Below are 18,636 nucleotides of genomic sequence, written 5' to 3'. Positions count from 1 at the left end.
ATTCACACGTGTCCTCCTCTGGATTCTGATGCTTGAAGAGGACTTGTTAGACCAGCTGCTTTAAGGTTGGACCCCTCTGCTACACTGTAGTCATACTGGTCCCATGTTAGCCTTCACACACTTAAGCCAGAAAAAGAGTTTAAAGAAACTCAAAACTAGATTCTGTAACTACAATCATGACCTCTGTGCCTAGTCATGGAAACGCTGCTTTAATCGGGACACATTAAGGTGTAAAATTAAATGCAAAATGCAACAAATGTTGCTCAATGTTCTCTTTACCACAGACAAACAAAACTATATGGCCATTACTGATAACATTACAGTTCTGTGTGGCTTCCATGTGAATAAAAGCGCCAATTAAGGAACCACAACACAGGACTCATGGCAACTTAGGGCCTCAAAGGACACAATTACTGCTCGCTGTTTGCGGGGACGGAGCCAGAGGTAGACGGATTCCTCAAAAGACGGCTGCACGTCCTGTCTATTAGCGCGGATTTTCTTATACCGTCGTTAGCAACACGGGTGATCAAATATCACGATGGCAGCGTGATAAGAGAAAAGAATGGCTTCTTCTCGGGGAAATACCTTGCGGGACTCTGCGGAGCCAATTTCCTTCCTGCTTCATGAAGGATAAAGGGGTGGATCTTTGCAGGGATGAATTAGGTCGTTTATAATCTGCATTCTTATTGTGTTGAGCCACTGTTGCATTTGATGCTATTAGGTACTGGAGCAGGAAGTACATGCCAGCAAATTAATTTTTGCCTGTGAACACACTGCACCCGCTGGTGGTGCATTTAGATGCAGCAGGCCCGCCCGCTCAATTAGCATTTAACATGGCCAATCATTTCTGGCAATTTGCTCAGGAAGATATTCCATGATACCATAGTGGAGGGGTTATTGTATCAGGCAGTGTAACAACGCAGAAGGAAATGATGGAAATCCTGCTTCTGGTTGTATGCAGCGGTGCCGGTGATATGAAAGAGGTTTATAAGAGACACAATGGTTCTTTATGTCGGTGCCTTGTCCCCAATTACTGCCGCTGGTTTCGTAGCTGCGAAGAGGAAGCTGAGGAAAAGGAAAAGCGGGGATTCGACAGAGGAAGGCTCACGAATTGATGTCCTTTTTAAGGATTTTGAAGCACTGCCACAAAATAGAGATTAAAGTCAGAGGGAGCCCATGAAATGGACACGCTGGAATGTATGAGAGGAGATGGGAGCGGCTGGAATAAACAGACTTTAAAAGGAGGATCACGTGTGTGATTGAATGTGTGAGAGTAACTTATCATATGCGATGGCTTAGCCTGGCTTCTGTCCATTCGTCAGTGAGGCCACCAGGATTTACGAGCTGCTCCGCAGCTACAAATCCTGACGATGCTCCTTCAGATAAAAGCTGGGGGGGGGGGGGGGGGGGGGGGTTGTTGGAGGTGGCAAAAGCTAGAGCCAGTACTCCTTTTGAGAAAAACACGCCCCCTATGCCATAACCTGATGTGTGCCTGCCCTCAAATTCACAGTGGCGAAGGCCCCCGGAGCTCCGGTGGGTCCCGGATGATCCACTTTTTTGCTACTAGTTATTAACAGTCCAATAATTGCAGCAGTACACAGCACTAAATGCTCCGTACGCTGCAGGCAGGTAACAGGTGCTTCGCTCTGTGGGTAGCCTGTGTGCAGCAGGACCCACATCTCAGCAATATTTCCTAGCTTTAAAAAAAAATACACAAAAATGTTGGTCTAATCAATAATTTATTCCTCAATGATGGATCTTCTGCCAGCTGAGAGCAGGGGCATAAACTAATTCTAATCCCACCCTCAGCCCTGCAGATGCTATCTTTTATTTGCGTGTGCTGAGGTGGAGTCGTGTTAAATAATAGTGTCCATAAAAGCAGCCGGAGCCAATGATAACAAAAGCCTGAGCAGGCAATCCTGCAGACTGCTGGGCTGCATCGCCACATTTGCATATTCTAATGAGCCCGACGTTCAGGGTTAGCCGCTTACACTAATGACGCGTTTAGCTAGTAATAAATCAGGCAGCTCCCTGCTGGATTCCGCCCAGCAGCCGCATGTGTGAATGTGTTGATCTCGGTAGCTCTGTGCTCCGTTTCTCTGATGCATTTTCTCCGGACTTCTCATTGATCCCCCTCTCTTGTATCCTGTTGGTGATTCCGTGATATTTTGACGCCGAGCACATGGCGCGACCCGCTAACAGCACAAGGCTTTATCGCTGAACTGCGATTTAGCTTTTCCTTTGACGCCGCGTCGATTCCCTTCACATCACGGGCATCAGGCGCCGGCGAAGATACCGAAATGTCATTCTCGGTTCCCGTGTGAGACTTGACACGTAGGCTTGACACGTCAGGATCTATTTAATGGTTGAGGATAAAGCGGGCTGAGCGGTCGCTACAGGAGGCTGGAGAGGAAATAAAAATTGGCTGCCTCGGTCACAGCTAGTCATTGATGAATGAAACGAGATGCAGGAAGCTTATTTTCTTCACTTTTGGTTCAGCTCCTGTAGCCGAACATAAGATGGGTCCTCACTGTTGTTAAGAGGGGAGGGGCAACCTTCCTTCCCAGTTTGGCACTGGAGGATTCTTCAAATGGAATTGAGTCATAAAATGGGGAAAATATAGACGATAAAGCAAACCTGATGGGAGTCATATTTAAATGCAGACAACAGTCCCTTTATCATCATTAGTAGGGAAATAGGAAAGAGAAGGAAGGAGGGGATGAGGATGGATGGAACATCTCTATGGTGAATTAGGAATTCAGTGTCATAATGAAGATAAACTATTGAATGGTGTGTGTGTTTGTGTGTGTGTGAGTGTGTGCGTGTTTGTGTGTGTGAGTGTGCACAGAAGTGGCAACTATTTAATTATGTTTCATGTGTTTCTTTTATTCTTGGAGGCTTTCTGCCTCACCCCCCCCACCCCCCTTAGTGAGCCAGAATGGTATCTGTGGAGGCGCACTGGAGCGGAATAGCCACGGTCACCCATCCGGTGCGACCGGAACGATAAAACACACGCGGGCTCCCTCGCATGAGCGTGCGCGAGCACTCGGACAGTTAGCACACGCACACGCACACACATACTCTCACACACTCTTTCGTGAGGACGGATGGGATCCACATGGTTTTGACTGCCGGTGGCGTCTTGCTTCCCTGCCATCATGGCCCCGCTGCATGTAGGTCATCCTCGGCCATGGGCACGCCACCCTCCCCCCCACTTCCTCTTCCCCTCCATTTTTTTTCTCTTCGCCCCTAAGGAAAAGGACTTCCAAAGAATTTGCGCACACGTAGTTATTTAATCCCGTTTGTTATCGCTGGCATGGGTCCAGAGTTAAAGGGTTGATGTATTAAAGTGTTCATCACATTTTGATGGGTTTGATTAGATCTCATATTAGCTGACTAGACTTTCCTATGAAGATAAATGAGAAAATGAGGAGAGACGTGTCATGAAAAACAGAGAAACTCCATTCGGAATTGAAAATCGCAGCTCATTTGATAGTCTGGAAGGTCGGCAGTTGTTTATCCTCACTGTCCGGACTCATTAACGGTTGACACCGGCAGAGACGACCTCATCACCTCAGTGGAAGACATGGAAGGTTTTCAAGCACAAACGTCATTCTACTCTATTTATTACAGCGGGTGAGAGGCGGGTGACAAAACACACTGTGGGAGAGTGACGCAACTCGTTCATTCAGACATAATCAGGCGCCGCGGCGAAGGGCACAGGAATGTGGGAGGACGCAAATCGGAGCTGATCAGTGTTTGGTCTATGAACTCCTCAGGAATCATCACCATTTCCTGGCTGCAGAGCCGCTAGAACAATCCAAGAATCCTAGCAGAAAATGTTGTAAAAGGCTCTGGGCGCGCTGGTGAGGAGTTCTGCTCCCTGGCTTCACTTCGATGCTAGCATGCTAAAGATGGAGACTTAAAATTACCATCATGTTTCACAACCATAGAGTTTGTTACAAATATTGTCACCAGGCAAAAGGGACAAAATGCATTCATTTAAAGGACTATTAAAGGGTATGCTTTGTTGTTAATGTCCCAGGCTGCAGAATTGAAGCTTCCGTCAAGCTAATGCAACTGTTGATGTTAAAAACGGTACTATATTGGTGGTTAGGAGAGCTCTCTGCTTGGTACTAATTCTGCCATTTTCCCAGTTAAACTAACTGAGCTAATCACCTGTAATGTAGTATCTGCTTATCTAAAGGCCACTGCTGCAGGCCTCGTGAAGATGGTGCCTGCGCTGCTTTGCAAATTATTTCCTAGAAATTACCGCGGCACCCAGAAGCCTTTGATCTCCCCGTCTTTTTGTGCCCCGTGTGCTCGTGGTATGTGTTCATCCTCCCCCTGCCACTCTCTAATCCTTCAATCAGGCTTTTTCTTAGTCCCAGTATTCCTTCTTCACTGTAAATATTCATGAACCATGCCTCGCTGTTCAACTGCAGATGCTTCCTTTTCCCCAACATGTCAAAAACCATATCGCACTTTTGGAATTTTGAAAGTCGCTCTCTCTTCATGTGGCCTATTTCAGCGCCGTAAGAGCATCTTGGAATCGTTCAAAGCCTTAAAAGAACCTTTATTGCTTTCATGTGCCCTCAAACTCTGCATAGATGGTGTTGTGCCTGTTTTAGGCCTCCCAGAGTGATCCCTTTAGAGAGTAATGCTGCGAAAAAATGACAGTGAACCTGCACTTTTACTGCCATCACCAGCACTTTGGGGCCCTCCTGCTGCAGTCAGCTCTTGTTGCCTGGCAACTCCCCAGACAGCTTCCCTCCAAAAATCCGGGAGCTCCTGCGTGTTCCACTGTGATAGAGATGCTGCCCTAATGAGCATTTTTATCTCCTTTTTCCTAATCATTTTGTTGTTGGCGACACAAGTTTGCTTGAAGCCGCGGCCGTGTAGAGAGCGTCGATGCGGAACACGTCTGTCACGGCGCATGAACAGCTGTAGAATCCTTACAATGCAAAGTTGCTGGACCAAACAAATTATGACTTCAATAAATACAGATATGATATATTTACGATGAAGTGGTGCTGAAAAATAGCTCCTGTCCTTTTGCACAACAGCTATACAAACCCTAACTATAAAGGCGTGTGTTAAAATTACAAGATATAATCATAAAAATTAGTCCTTGTTTAAATGTTATATAAAAAATCTGACAGTGATGTCGTCACTGGTGGCCAAGACCTTAAAAATAAACAGGTTATTAAAGCTCTGGAACTGTTAATTGAATTTAGCTCTGGTCTTTAAAAAAACAGCTTGTATTTAGGCAATGCCAGCATCTTAGAAGGTCACTTCCTGTCCCAGTCACGTGATCACCACACCAGGAAGTTCAGTAAATGTCGCTACGGGAAGTTACGGTCAACCATGAAGCTCGAGGAGGTCCAGTTTTGAGCTGGCGAAACATTTGTGATGCTCTTTCACTCTGACATTTCCATGAAGTTTAAACTGCCGCCCGCGTGTGACCAGAGAGGAGGCCTGTGATTGGCTGCTGCCTGCAGACTTGACCAAACCAGGTCACCACATGCATAAGTCATACCCTTCCCCTGCTCGATCCCAGCACAACACATGGGTCCAAAATAGAAGAAAATATTTTAAGTCATGAAGTATTTACCTGGAGCTGCGCAGGGTCACTCCACCACCGTGTGTCGTCTAATTGTCAGTGCCTCGTCCCCGTTCCGCCCTCCTCTCCTTCCCACCTCCTTGATGGTTTTTAAAAGCAGGAATGTGGCCCGGGCTCGCCGATATTCACAGTAGAGCGACATGAGTCACCATGGGAATTCTCAGGATGGGACCAGAAGAAAAACGTGTGAACTCGCTTTCTGTCTCTAATGGGCCTCTCAGTTCAGAGCTCTGAGGGAAGCTTTAATGGTTTATGCTTCTGCCAACGCTTTCAGGATATTCGGAAATGACACCGCGTCCGTTTCGCTTCTGCGCCAGTTTCTCATTTTAACTGGTGGCATTATTGTAATTCCAAAGCCTGGGGAAAGTAAGATTAGCTGCAACTTCCATTAATTGGAGTTAAAGTGACTGGTATTAATGGTATTTCCCTGCACCTGAGGGATGCTTATGTGGAGGTATATATTTATGAACGATGGATGCAGTCAAAGTGATGCGTTCAGGGTAGTTTGTACTATGGAAAGACCGGCTAACACGACAGCATTCTCTCTTTATCTCACCTTACAAGGAATGAAGGAAGGAAGATGGCTGTGACCTAAGAACATCAGTGAATGGGAATTGTGAATGCTTACGCATGCACATGCTGGCCGCCGAGCCATTAAAGATGCCCCCCGTAAATACGCCTGAAGTAAGGTCGGACACACACCGATTAAGCCGCGTGACATCATGCCCAGCCCTGCCCGTTCTGTTGGTATATTGCCGTGGCCTCAGATGAATCCACGCAGGCCAGATGAACACTCTTATTAAGAGCTTTCAATGGCGGGGGAGGCGAGGAGAGGTGGCGCACTTCGGCGTATTAATATCCAGCTCACATGCTAATTGGCCCTGAGTTACCAGCGGCAGTGAAAAGGTGAGGTGGAGAGAGAGAAAGAGAGGGTGAGTGAGAGGCTGAGTGGGAAACAGGAGAGGGAAATAGGCGCACCGTCCGTGGTGCCTGTTAGCATCCAACACGTGGTCTGAATTAACTTTAGCCAATCGAGCCCAGCAGCCCCGGTGAGCCTGGGTCAGCTCACCCGCCTGACAGCCGTCACTCGCTCTCCTTTCTTTCAGTTTCATCTTACTTACCTGCTGTTTTTTTCCTCCTCCCTTTGTTTGTTTGTCTCAACAGGCGGACCCCCAAGGTCGAGACATAGCCATCCGGCCCTTTCTGGAACACTGCGAGAACACCCACATGACCATTTGGTTGGGCATCGTCTATGCCTACAAGGGATTATTAATGGTACGAGAGAAAGCCTCATCTAGAGCTCTCTGGATGTGTGGACGTACTGTCACGTCAAATGTAACAATCAGCTCTCGTCCATTATTCATGAGAAAGAAAAGCAATAGGTTGGAGCTATCAAAAGTTTAATCATCTATAAAAGTTGGCAGCTAATTTAGCCAATCAGGCCTCCAGCGCGCTGCTCCAGTCAGTGTAATTCAGGGTTGGATGTTTGTTTTAGACCTTTAACTCTCATCGGTTTCCAACTATTATTCACATTTTATGCGTTCCCTGATTACATTTGAATATTGCTGTTTGTCTGGGATTGATCCGGTGACGACCCGTAAGCTTCCGACTAAACATCGATGAAGGAAAAGGACAGAAGTAGAGAAGTGAAGCAGACTGGGGGTTCATTAAAATACAGGAAATGCTCAAATCTTTAAGGCAATGCCGAGCAAATGTGACAAACACATCACCATCGTCTGCATATAAACACAGAGCAGACTATGAAAACTCGCTGTTTTCTAACCCGGATGTCTTTCTGTCGGTCAAACGGAAGACATTTTAAGCTTTAGTTTCTCTTCGCTCACACCTCCAAGTATAGTTTCAGTTGATGAGACGTCACTGCTTCCTTCGCCACTCCAGCTTTTTGGCTGTTTCCTGGCATGGGAGACCCGGAACGTGAGCATCCCCGCGCTCAACGACAGCAAGTACATCGGGATGAGCGTTTACAACGTGGGCATCATGTGCATCATCGGCGCCGCCGTCTCTTTCCTAACGAGGGACCAGCCCAACGTGCAGTTCTGCATCGTGGCCCTTGTGATCATCTTTTGCAGCACCATCACGCTCTGCCTGGTCTTCGTTCCCAAGGTCAGTTTCCGCGAGCGCCAGCGTCTCATTTGGCTTTTCCAGAAATTAGAGGACTTAATTAGCGTAAACAGCCGTGTGTAGCTTCTTCAGCTTCTGTGATTTTAGCCTGGGGGGCAGCTCTGATGAACACCAGTCTAACCCTTTCTTCCAGTTCATCACCATGAGAACTAACCCTGATGCAGCTACCCAGAACCGAAGGTTAAAGTTTACCCAGAACCAGAAAAAGGAAGACTCCAAGACCTCTACCTCGGTCACCAGTGTCAACCAGGCCAATACTTCACGACTGGACGGGCTTCAAACCGATAACCACCGTCTCCGCATGAGGATAACAGAGGTGTGAACTTATGAATGTTCTTCTCATGAAAGAGCTCGTGAAGCCCAGAGCAGCAACGAAAGCTACATTGTTTAAGTGTTACTGGTACCTCCCATACACACTGGTCCCATCTTTGATTTTAGCTGGACAAGGAACTGGAGGAAGTGACCATGCAGCTGCAGGACACCCCGGAGAAAACCCCCTACATCAAACAGAACCATTACCCAGACGCCAACAACATCCTCAGCATACGCAACTTCACAGATGGAAAAGGTGAGGAGGTTTCATCCGCGCCAGGACAAAGGTGAGGGACCTTTGTCCCCCAACCCAGCTCGAACCAGAACAGGTGGGCAGGTGGGAACTGTGCCCCCTCCCCCTGTCCAGTGTAATCCAAAGCATAGGTGATCACAAATAACTCATCACACTCTTCACACACAGCTCTAGGAACTACTGGGGGTTAGGTATCAAGGTCAAGGGCACCTAAAGGCAGCAGGGGCTCAACTAAAGACCTTGAATCCATCCCACACTACACTTGAGCCCCAGAAAATCCCAAATTATCTCTCAATTCTAAAGCAAGGTTATAGGTTCGTATTGATCTTTAGTACTGGCCCAACATATTTGGACTGTACCACATGATTATTTATGAATTTATTATTAATTATAGAAATACGAGATGGTGCAAATCTTTAAAAAAAAAGAGTTTTGATGAATGAAAAGAGGGTGTCTTCTTAACTGTGTTTGCGGGAGGCGAACATATGGAAATGCGAGAAGGAATCTGCGTGCGAACGAGGCGACGCATCCATCTATTCCGGCAGGGAGGGCCCGTGTGAGTTTATGTTCCCAACTTCTGCACAATACAAGCTGTTTAAGCGGAAGCAGCCGTAACTCACAGTAGATATTATGGAGGCAGGTTCCCCTCAAATCGAATCAGCGAGCGGTTACACGCCAGCAGCGCCGCTTTGTAATGGGTTCCATTTTTATAGACTGTGATGACGCACAGCAGCCACATTCGGCAGCATGTCTGATGTGCGCGCCGGCACAGTGCGACTCTCGGGGGTGGGTGGGTGGAGGGGTGGGGGGCTGATCTGTCTGAGTTTAGGAAGGTAAAAGACTGAAACAGCTGAGGCGGCTCTGCAGATTTGGACCAGAGCGTCGGTCGCTCATCTGTGAAAGTTTATAGTCAAGCAATTAAACACAGGCAGTTTGTGAGATCATGAAAGTGCCTGATGGTTAAAGTTTGTGAACCACTTTGCTCCTTTTCCCACTCTTTTCCCTTTATTTTTTACAATCAGCCCGCATGGATCCTTCACGTATTTTGAGTCAAAATCAAAATAAATTTCGGGATTTGATAATATCTGCGCAAAAACAGCATCACCTAGCATACGTAGCTGTGGTTTTGTGACGGTTTTCCGGGGTTTTGAGGGTCTAAGTTGAATATTGTGATGAAAACTGACAGATGGACTTAGTGACAACATCAAGTAAATCACTTGTGACACCTAAATGTTAAATGAACGGCGATTTGAATAAATATATTCTCACATTTCCACTGGTCAATAATAACCTGCCGGCTCTTCGTATTTGATCTCTGTGGTGATCTAATTGTGTGGGCTCATGGAAATGTGAAATAATCAGGGAGCGGCTTCTGTTACTATAAAAAGTAACAGATACTTTTTTTTTAAATGTATAATTAAAACATCAGCAGGGTAGCGGATTTACTTTTAATCGTGCACGCAATGTATGTGTTTTCATGCTAAGTGCTAAATTAGATGTTGGAATGATTGTGAAAATCCTAATCAACAATTTACGGAAACACAATCAAATTACTGGAATTATTGGTGCATTTTTTTCTTGCTGCGATCCCTTGATGATCACCACCACCACCACCATCATCATCATCATCATCATCATCGCTCTAACGGCTCTAATTCCAGCGTAACTCTTCAGAAGAGAGCCGGTCCTAATGTATTGCAGAGCGTGAATGAGCAGCTGTTATAAGAGCGGAACATCATGTCAACAACAATTACGCTGCCTTGCCAAAGGTGAGAAGCAGCACGCCACCTTCTCCTCCATCCGTCTGTGCATCTCCAGCTGCCTTCATAAATATGTACTAGCACATGGCGACGCTGTGGCGCTACCGCAAGGGGAAGCCAGTGTGTGATGTTGCGTTAACCCCTAGATCACGGAAATCACGATTTAAAAAACTTTATTGCTCTCCGTGGGTGCTAATCGGGTCATGTTGATCCCATTAGAATAGATTTTTTTTAATTTAAAAATGTGTTGTGAATACTGAGAAAGCTGAACAAATGCAAGAATATTGGGTAAATGCTGATACAGCCGAATAAAAGACACAAATTTTGGGAATCAGTGATATTTGGAGTTACTTTACAGATCTTAATAATTCCTAGAACATTCCACACATTCCTGCTGGCATAACTCATATTCCGAATGCATGGTGGAAGGTAAAAATATCCGAGTCTGCGCTTTTGACATAGCTGAAAGAGCTACATAAGGCTTTTTCCTGTCTAAAATGGTCCGCTCCAAAATAGTTTTCAAGCTCGGCCGTCCAACCAGAGCAGAGATTGCAGCGTGCTGTAAATCAGGTCAGCAAGTGCTGGGAAATCTAGGACAACTGGAAAGAAAACTTAACTTGGGAGTAAAAGTATCCATCACTCTGTGGGTATAATTGTGGAAAGCCAATAACGTTGTTAGTCCTCTCTGCGGTCAGCAGGACAGGACAACAGGCCCCTCCTATGCTGATATATGCTCATTTCATGTAAAAACAAACAGGGAGTAAAACATCAGCAGTATTCACCATCCCATTAGGCACAAAACAACCCAGAAGAAGATGCTCTGGCACTCGATGCTCTGGAAACAGGTAGAAAAAGAAATGTTTTCTAAGAGAAAGCAGTTTGACAAAGCCTGATAGGACACAGGTGCAGCACATTATAGCGGGACGCGGAATTATACAGGCAGCTTGACAGGACGCAGCAAATGACATTAGCCTCACCTGAGAGATGACGGGCAACGCCACAATTAACCGAACACCTGAATACCAGAGCCGGATGCACCCTGATGTAAAAATAGATAAATATCCTCTGAGGAACAAAAGAAGTCATTAGCATTGCACCTGCAAGAACATTTAAAACTTTGGTTTAGCTTGCAGCTTCTCCCTACAACTGGGAGTACTGTTGCCACCTGGGTGTGACTGAAAGGCCTGATGTCTCATGATGGGGTGCATTTAGCAGCCAGTGCAGATGAGGATTGACTAAATGTCACAACGGATTACTATCATAAATCACACCCTTAAAACAAGTTTGACGCTCGATTGGGTCTTTTTAACATCACAACACCCCACATTAATAGCACTCTCCCGTCATACTACAAATCCCATGATGCACTGCAACAGCAAAGCACTAGAGACCTGTTTGTGTTTTGGCTCGATCTTTGCACGAAATCTAAGCCAAAGAAACTTAAAAGCGCCTTCATTCATGAAGAGACCCTGACTCCGCCCACAGGGGGTCCTGAAGGTGCGGCTTTGGTGATGAGGGATCCAGCTTTGGTCCGGGCAGCACCGGGTCAGATGGTGTGAGCGCGCCACTCAAGATGCCTGCGTGTGTTTTACAGATGGAGAAAAGTCCATACTGAAGAACCACCTGGAGCAGAAGCCACAGGCGCAGTGGGGGTCCATGGATCCGTCCAGGATAAACAGAGGTCCCCTGGATGACATCAACTCACCGGAACAGTAAGACCCCCCCCAACTCCCCACCACCACCACCACCCCCCTGTCAGCATTCTCATCACAACAGGCGTCGCACGTATCACAACTACCAGCAGTTCTCAGGCGGTTGCTCCGGCAACGGAGCCCTGTGAAAGCACGGACGGGCCCTCTGCCTCTCCCCTCCTCCGCACATCGACGTGCACATAACCACACAGAGCGCGCGTGCGCTCCCATCACGCCGGACTCGCTGCAGCTCGTGCACACGCGTGCAGACGTGCAGCAGGCTGAGTTTTAATCTCAACTTGTAAAACAGGTCGGAGCGGGAGAACATTCCAGCAATGTATGCATGATCTAAATTCATGTACTAAATATAAAGAAGGGAGACTATGGGATGTCTACGTCATCAATGGGGGGATACCTCATGCATCATTGAGAAGTCTCCTTCGCACTCTTACTTAACCAGAGCGGGGAGGAAAATGCACAGTTTAAAGGGACAGATGAAGAGAGAAGGGTGTGACGAAGGACGACAGCAGTTGGGGGGGTGAGAAAAGGTGATGGATTAGATGGAGGGAATGATGTTCAGACAGGAATGATAAGGAGAAGGAGAGAAAGAAAGCGGTACAGATTCGCACGGGCTTACGTAACCAGTGATTTACAGCAGTGCACTGGAAGCAGCTCTGAAAATAGACGGGAAGGAGAAGAGAAGTAAAGGAACACTCGGAGCTACTCCCAAGTCGCATGAATGTTTGATCACATGGAGGGAAGAGAGCTGAAGAGGCAGGGAGGAGACAAAGAAGTGACAAATGCAAAGAAAGGGAGGAAGGCGACAGAGATAGGGGCAAGTAGCTGTGACATTCCCAGTCACCCAGCAGTTGGGTGGAAATAACCTTAGTGAGTTTGACGCGGGACGCTAAGAAACATGTTTTCCACATAAATGGCATTTACTTATGTCATTTCAAATGACTACAACTAGCAGCGGAGGCGCTAGCGCGGGCAAGCTAGGGCGCAGAAGGTGACAGAAGCGTCTCTTTTGCTTGTGGTTTGGCGGATGCTGATTGGCTGAGCGGTTGAGTGAGGTGAGGCTTGATGAGGATCACATGACACAGGATGTGAACATTCTGCACCAGTTCGGCAAAAGTTTTGATTGGTGGCAGCCGTTTGATATGTAGCCGTGTTGTTCAAAAAGGGCAAAATCTGCGATTAATTAATGAAACAATCACCAACATTGGACAAATAATAAGGCGGCCTGTCAATGCAATCCTTGCTAGGCTAAAGCGAGGCTAGGCTGACTGTTTCTGTCTTGTCCTTTATCTGCAGCATACAGCGACGACTGTCTTTACAGCTGCCCATCCTCCACCATGCCTACTTGCCATCCATAGGAGGAGTGGATGCCAGCTGTACCAGCCCCAATGGGAGCCCTGGTTCCAGTCCGCGGCACAGACACATGCCTCCCTCCTACCGGGTAATGGTCTCTGGCCTGTGAGCCTCATTCACGCCCCACCTGTCTCTTTACAACAGAGGCATAGGATTCCTTTTTTCTACAACAAACAGACTGATGTCATCAGCGTACCTGCGTACTTTACCGCAGCACAAGGAAGACCTGGGGAGGAATACAGGACGGAGGTGGAATTTTACTGTTTGTCTGACTTCACCCCAGCCTCTCTGGAAAATTCTAGCCCCCTCAGTCAAGACGGGTCGGGAGGAGGCGCTGGGTGACCCTTGCAAACTCCCATGACTCACAGCAACGTCCCCTTGGTCATCTAGGCATATGCACACATGCACAGTCAAATAACAGCGTACAAATACACACACACACACACACACACACACACGCACACACACACGCACATACACAAACAACCGGGGACCAGCTGTGACTGGACCTGTAGCCTTATCTGCTTCAGAGGGAGTGGGTGGGGGTGTGTGTGGTCTGTTTCCCGTTCGTAATCCGTTGTACGTTTGTGCGCACCGCTGCTTGTAAACTTGTCATCTAACTTGAGTATTTCACTGTTTCGGTGACCCGATACAAGTGCGGAGACATGAAATTTACAATATCCGAAGCATCGGTTTAGTCCCCCGTCCCTTTCTTATCCTCGTGGACACATGTAAATATCATCTGGTCCAATTTTGATGTTCTGTACGCTTTGTATATGCCGTGAACGGACAATTAAATGGGCTCCTAGCCGACATCTTGCCACCGAGGCCGAAATGAGGCTCGTTAAAAACGTGGCCCCTGTGGACCGGACGTGTTTGGAAGAAGCACTGGAGCAGTTTTGTGTAACTGTTGATACATTACGTATGTGCTGCCGAGTAAGACGCATCAAAACTCGTGAGCCACAGAATATAAGCAGACACAGGGAGCCGTTCCTTAAAGTGGAATAGATGCACACGGCTATTTTTTTTCCCCCTCCACTTTGCTAAATTTGCACCACTTGTCCGCAGAGACACCACATAAGATTCTGCATAAGCCTTTCGTGTTTTCCAAACCTGCTAAATATATCGTCAGAAAGCATGTTATACAGAATATGGATGCGTCGCCTTTTAACAGGTCCAATACAGCATATGTTAGAAAATAGAGCAAAATGGCACCACAAGAGTGTTTCACTGTTATTTATCATGTGGTAGATAGCACCTCGACAACTCCGGTGCTGTCCGGACAGAGCCGTAGCCTTGTCCTACTCACAGAGAGGCCAAGATGACAAAAGCTAAGATGTCTTTCAAAAATACAGCTAACTGCTGCTGATGTGTAAAGATGGCAGTGAATTTAAACCACTGGAAAAGGAAGACTCCACGAGCCATCCTGGAAAGGGTGTAGGTCCGCCAGTTCCAAGCTGCTTTGGGGGACCTGAATTTCCACGATTGGCAGCAAAGGCGACGAGCGCACGCGAGCTGCAACCGGCTGCGGCGTTCAGGTCCCGAAACGGTGACGACGCCACTGTGGGAAACAGTGGAAGAGCATAAAGCACAGACACAGGGCTTTCTTCCATATTGTGTTAAGGGATGAAAAAAATAATCACTCCACACTACAACAGTGAACACACCTCGGTTGCTATGGAAATGCAGTGCTGTGAGCCGAGCACTGTCGACACGGTGTCGTTTTTTGGGGGGGGTTTCCTTTTTTTTGTTGCTTTTCCCCCTGTAAAACTGTCTTGATGCGGGAGAAAAAAGAGACTTTCTAAAGAGTGTGAGGGGAGCAGTTGTTCTCAGCATATGTTTCACCATTGGTGTCTTGGTTTTTAGTTTTAAAGGGTTGTTAAGCGCCGTGCCTGTTGTCTTATATTGTAGCCTCCAGGATCCACAGTAGATAAATGGGAGGGGAGAAAAAAAATGGCACTGACTCGGCAAAAAGCAGCCATCCAAATGGAAACCATATGGACCGCCATAGATTTATTTAAATTCAATAACCACCACCGCCCTCCCCGGATGCCTGGGACAGGATGGGAGCTGACGTATGCATCCTTCACGTGCAGCTTCACCGTCAGTCGTTCTCAGGGTGAAAGTCGAGGATCCAGAGGAGGATTTGGGAGGAAACCCAACCTCCGGTGAACACGCAGGGGTGAGTTCCCGGGTGGGTTCCTCCTGTTCCGGCCCCTGCTGGGTACAGGAGCAGAGACACCCTGAGCGCTGTCCTCCAAGGAGTCACAGCCTCTCCCGCACCTTTGCCGAGGAGATTGACCGGCCGTGAGAGATGAAGACGTGGGCAGAGGGTCGGTCGGTTCTCCAGGGGGAGACAAGCCACCTGCACAGTTTCTATATTACATTACCTGTGATTGTGTACCAGTTGCTGAGACCCTGATGACGGTGTCCATGTATGACGGTGTATGACCTTTTTTTCTTTCGTATTTGGCTTTCCGGAGGCGGCATGAGATGAAATGTAAAGCTTTTTGCTGTTTGTTGGTTTTTTAACAGTTGCAAATCCACTATGTCACCCCCCCCACCCCCATACACCCCCGAATTTGGCTTCACATCACTTTGTCAATGCCAAGAGCCTCAGCGAGCAACCCTCATATCACCTGTGCTACTCATTCAGCGGTTTTCCACTAACGGCAATAAAGATTAGTAGCAAATGATCGATCGAAAAAGAAAACAAACAAACACACACACAAAACACCCCTAAATGCCAAATACAGATCATCAGGTATGTTGTTTTTGTCAGTTGTTTGTTGGTCTTCTTTAGGTGCCCTGGTTCTTTCTTTTTTTTCTATTTATTATGGTCATTTTTCAAAAAAGAAAAAAAAAAGAATGCAATCGCCGCAGGTCAAGGGCTCACAATTGTTGGTAATAACTGTCCCGCTGATGGTTCGTATTCGCCACGCGTCTTTTTACCGTTTTCTTTTCGAAGATCAAAGGGACATATACATATATAATTACATCTTTGTATGTGTCGTCGTCAGGGTTTTCCGGAGAGCACGAACCATACGTGTCCAAAAATAAGACAATATGACGTATATATTTGTGAAAAGTTAAAAAAAAAACAAGAAAACAAACAAAAAAATACCCACACAGGTCCATACTGTTACTGTTTCGTCGGTTTGCTATGTGGTACCACATGGAGTCCAGTTGAGTTGAGAGTGAACAGAACCTTTGTTGAATGCGACATGTTCAAGAGGGGCAATAACTTGTTTTCTTATTACAGGAAGAATAGAGAATTATATATATGTATATGTAAAAGATCTTTATGTACATTATCATTTTTAAATAGGAAATATTTCACAAAGGCGCCACAAGGAAACGGCAGATACTCGTTCTTTTTCATTTGATTTTACTTTATTTACAGTATCTGTAACTATGTTATGTACAGATGAGGTATAGAAATTAAATAGTTGTATGATATAAGTATCACACTTGGAACACCTGACCATTTTTGGAGCCATTAGTTGTTCTGGGAGGGGGGAGGGGGGCTGAATAACATCCTTCTTTCGTTGTCTGAATGTTATGGAAAGCCTTTACTTTTCACATCATCGTTGAATAAAGTGAGACTGAAAAATAATGTTTCGCCGAGCTGCGTCGTAATTCTGTTTTTAAGCCGGAAGGAGGGGGGGGGGTCCTTAGGCGCCACTGTGGGCTGTGATGTGGGAAGACCGGAGACCCTGGAGGGAGGCCAAACTAACTCAGCACAGGCCTTTCCTGGGATTAAACCTCTGACCTTCCTGTGCTAAACACAATATCTACTGAAGTAGCACCATCAAGCAGTGGAACAATTTGTGTATCATCACGTGCAAAGCATTTCATGTCATTCGATTGGACCAGTAGCGAGCTAAGCGACAGTCTCCAATATTGGAGGCACTTTATGGAATATCTGTGCTATTTCAGTCTGTTAATAAAGACAGAGGCTCTCCAGCGGTCCTGGGGACCAGCTGTCTCCAGTGCCGTCCCAGGAGCCGCAGTTGCACCAGACTGCAGAACCACGGCCTGCGTACCCATACGATCCTCCAGGTCCCGGGAGAATGCAGGCGTTGGTCCTCGAGGGTGGTGCATCTGACCTGCTGCACCACCTCCGCTGTGGCGAAACACCCGTTCAGGACATCCAAGGTGCAGCCACTGCAGCAGCAGATGGTTACGGAATCATAGAGGAACACGTAAAAAGAAACGTTTTTTAGTTGACTTTGCGGAGAAAGTCGCTCCGATGGGGGAGGGGGGGCATTTGTAATGAAAAACCTTGTATGCCGACGGCTGCTAAATAATTGAAGTGGAGGAACTCTGTGGCAAACAGGATGGAGGGGATGAGTGTTTGAGTGTGTTCCTGGCGCCGCGAGTCCAATACGTGCGGCTCTGCCCTGCTCTGAGAGCGTTCTCTTTCTTTTTTCAAATATTTAGAGGCGGAACAGCTGGCCGGGGCCCTGCGCAACAGGATCATGCTGAGCAAATGGAAGCCGGGCTGATTAACTCGACCCCGGCATCGCTGGAGAGGAAACATCTACGTGTTCTTTTAATTTGAAGGTTCTAGCGGGGAGATCAAGGCCATCTGATTCACAGCCTCGCACGTTTAATTGCATTATTAAATTAGCTGCGTTGCTACAATGAATCAGTGGGCGACACGTGCGCATCTTGATAATAGAAAGTGGAAAACACCATTTAACACCAATTATAAAGAAATAAAAAAGTCACCGTCAGTTCACAGCTGAACTCCTTTGAGAGGAAAACTGCTTTTGTGCGTGTTCCACGGGGAGTTTGAGGTCTCTCTGGATGAACCAGGGACACCTCAAGAGACTCTGGATCAGGCTGCACCTCCTGGCCTCTTTAACAAAAGTGCATTTTAACACCGAATACGGGTCATTATGAAAATGGGCCGTCTCTCTTAGGTCTTCTTAACCTTTATCAGTGGTTTATTACCTGCGCAGCGCTTCACAGTTTTCCCCATTTATCCGCAGCAAGGGGGGGATATTCAGGAAAGACTCCCTCGGCGCCATGTTACGGCAATCTAACCTCATCAAGCTGAGCGCTCAAAGGAGCAGAGAGAACGGAGCATACGATGCGTCCATGAGCGCGCCGACAAATATCAGTAAAACGCAATGACTATTCATCTTGAGACTAAAGCAGCCATGAAAAACGTTCAGTTCCAGGATAAGCGCGCGTGTGTGTGTGTGTGCACGTGCGATGCAAAGCAAAGTGTGACTGGAGTGAGAGTTACGGCCTCTGCTCACGCTGCTCTGCAGATTAATTTATGTCTGGAATATAAAGGTGGTACATTCTGCGGAAGCTCGCAGTAAATCTGAAACGCTTTCTTTGTCCTTGGAATTTAAGTGAACCCCATCATTCTCACTAGAATATATAAATTCCAATACCTGCAATGCTGATTTACTGGGCGCCGCAAAAAGAGAATATCTGATTATTGTTAAACTCACACACATGCATGAA

General features: G+C 46.9%; 1 protein-coding gene across 1 annotated transcript in view; it reads left to right on the top strand.

The window, feature by feature from the left end:
- gabbr2 (gamma-aminobutyric acid (GABA) B receptor, 2) overlaps positions 1-16,768 on the top strand; it is a 103,730-nt gene extending 86,962 nt beyond the window's left edge. The window contains exons 14-19 of the mRNA XM_057021561.1: positions 6,788-6,898; positions 7,523-7,747; positions 7,899-8,081; positions 8,204-8,333; positions 11,685-11,802; positions 13,096-16,768. Of these exons, the coding sequence (XP_056877541.1) occupies positions 6,788-6,898; positions 7,523-7,747; positions 7,899-8,081; positions 8,204-8,333; positions 11,685-11,802; positions 13,096-13,261 (933 nt within the window). The 3' untranslated portion in view covers positions 13,262-16,768. The remainder of the gene's footprint in view (positions 1-6,787; positions 6,899-7,522; positions 7,748-7,898; positions 8,082-8,203; positions 8,334-11,684; positions 11,803-13,095) is intronic.
- Positions 16,769-18,636: the final 1,868 nt, after the last annotated feature.

This window comes from Takifugu flavidus, chromosome 21 (genome assembly GCF_003711565.1).
Source record: "Takifugu flavidus isolate HTHZ2018 chromosome 21, ASM371156v2, whole genome shotgun sequence".
In the NCBI taxonomy this organism is placed as follows: Eukaryota; Metazoa; Chordata; class Actinopteri; order Tetraodontiformes; family Tetraodontidae; genus Takifugu; species Takifugu flavidus.
The sequence above is the reverse complement of the archived record's forward strand: the minus strand, read 5'-3'. Positions and strand labels throughout refer to the sequence as shown.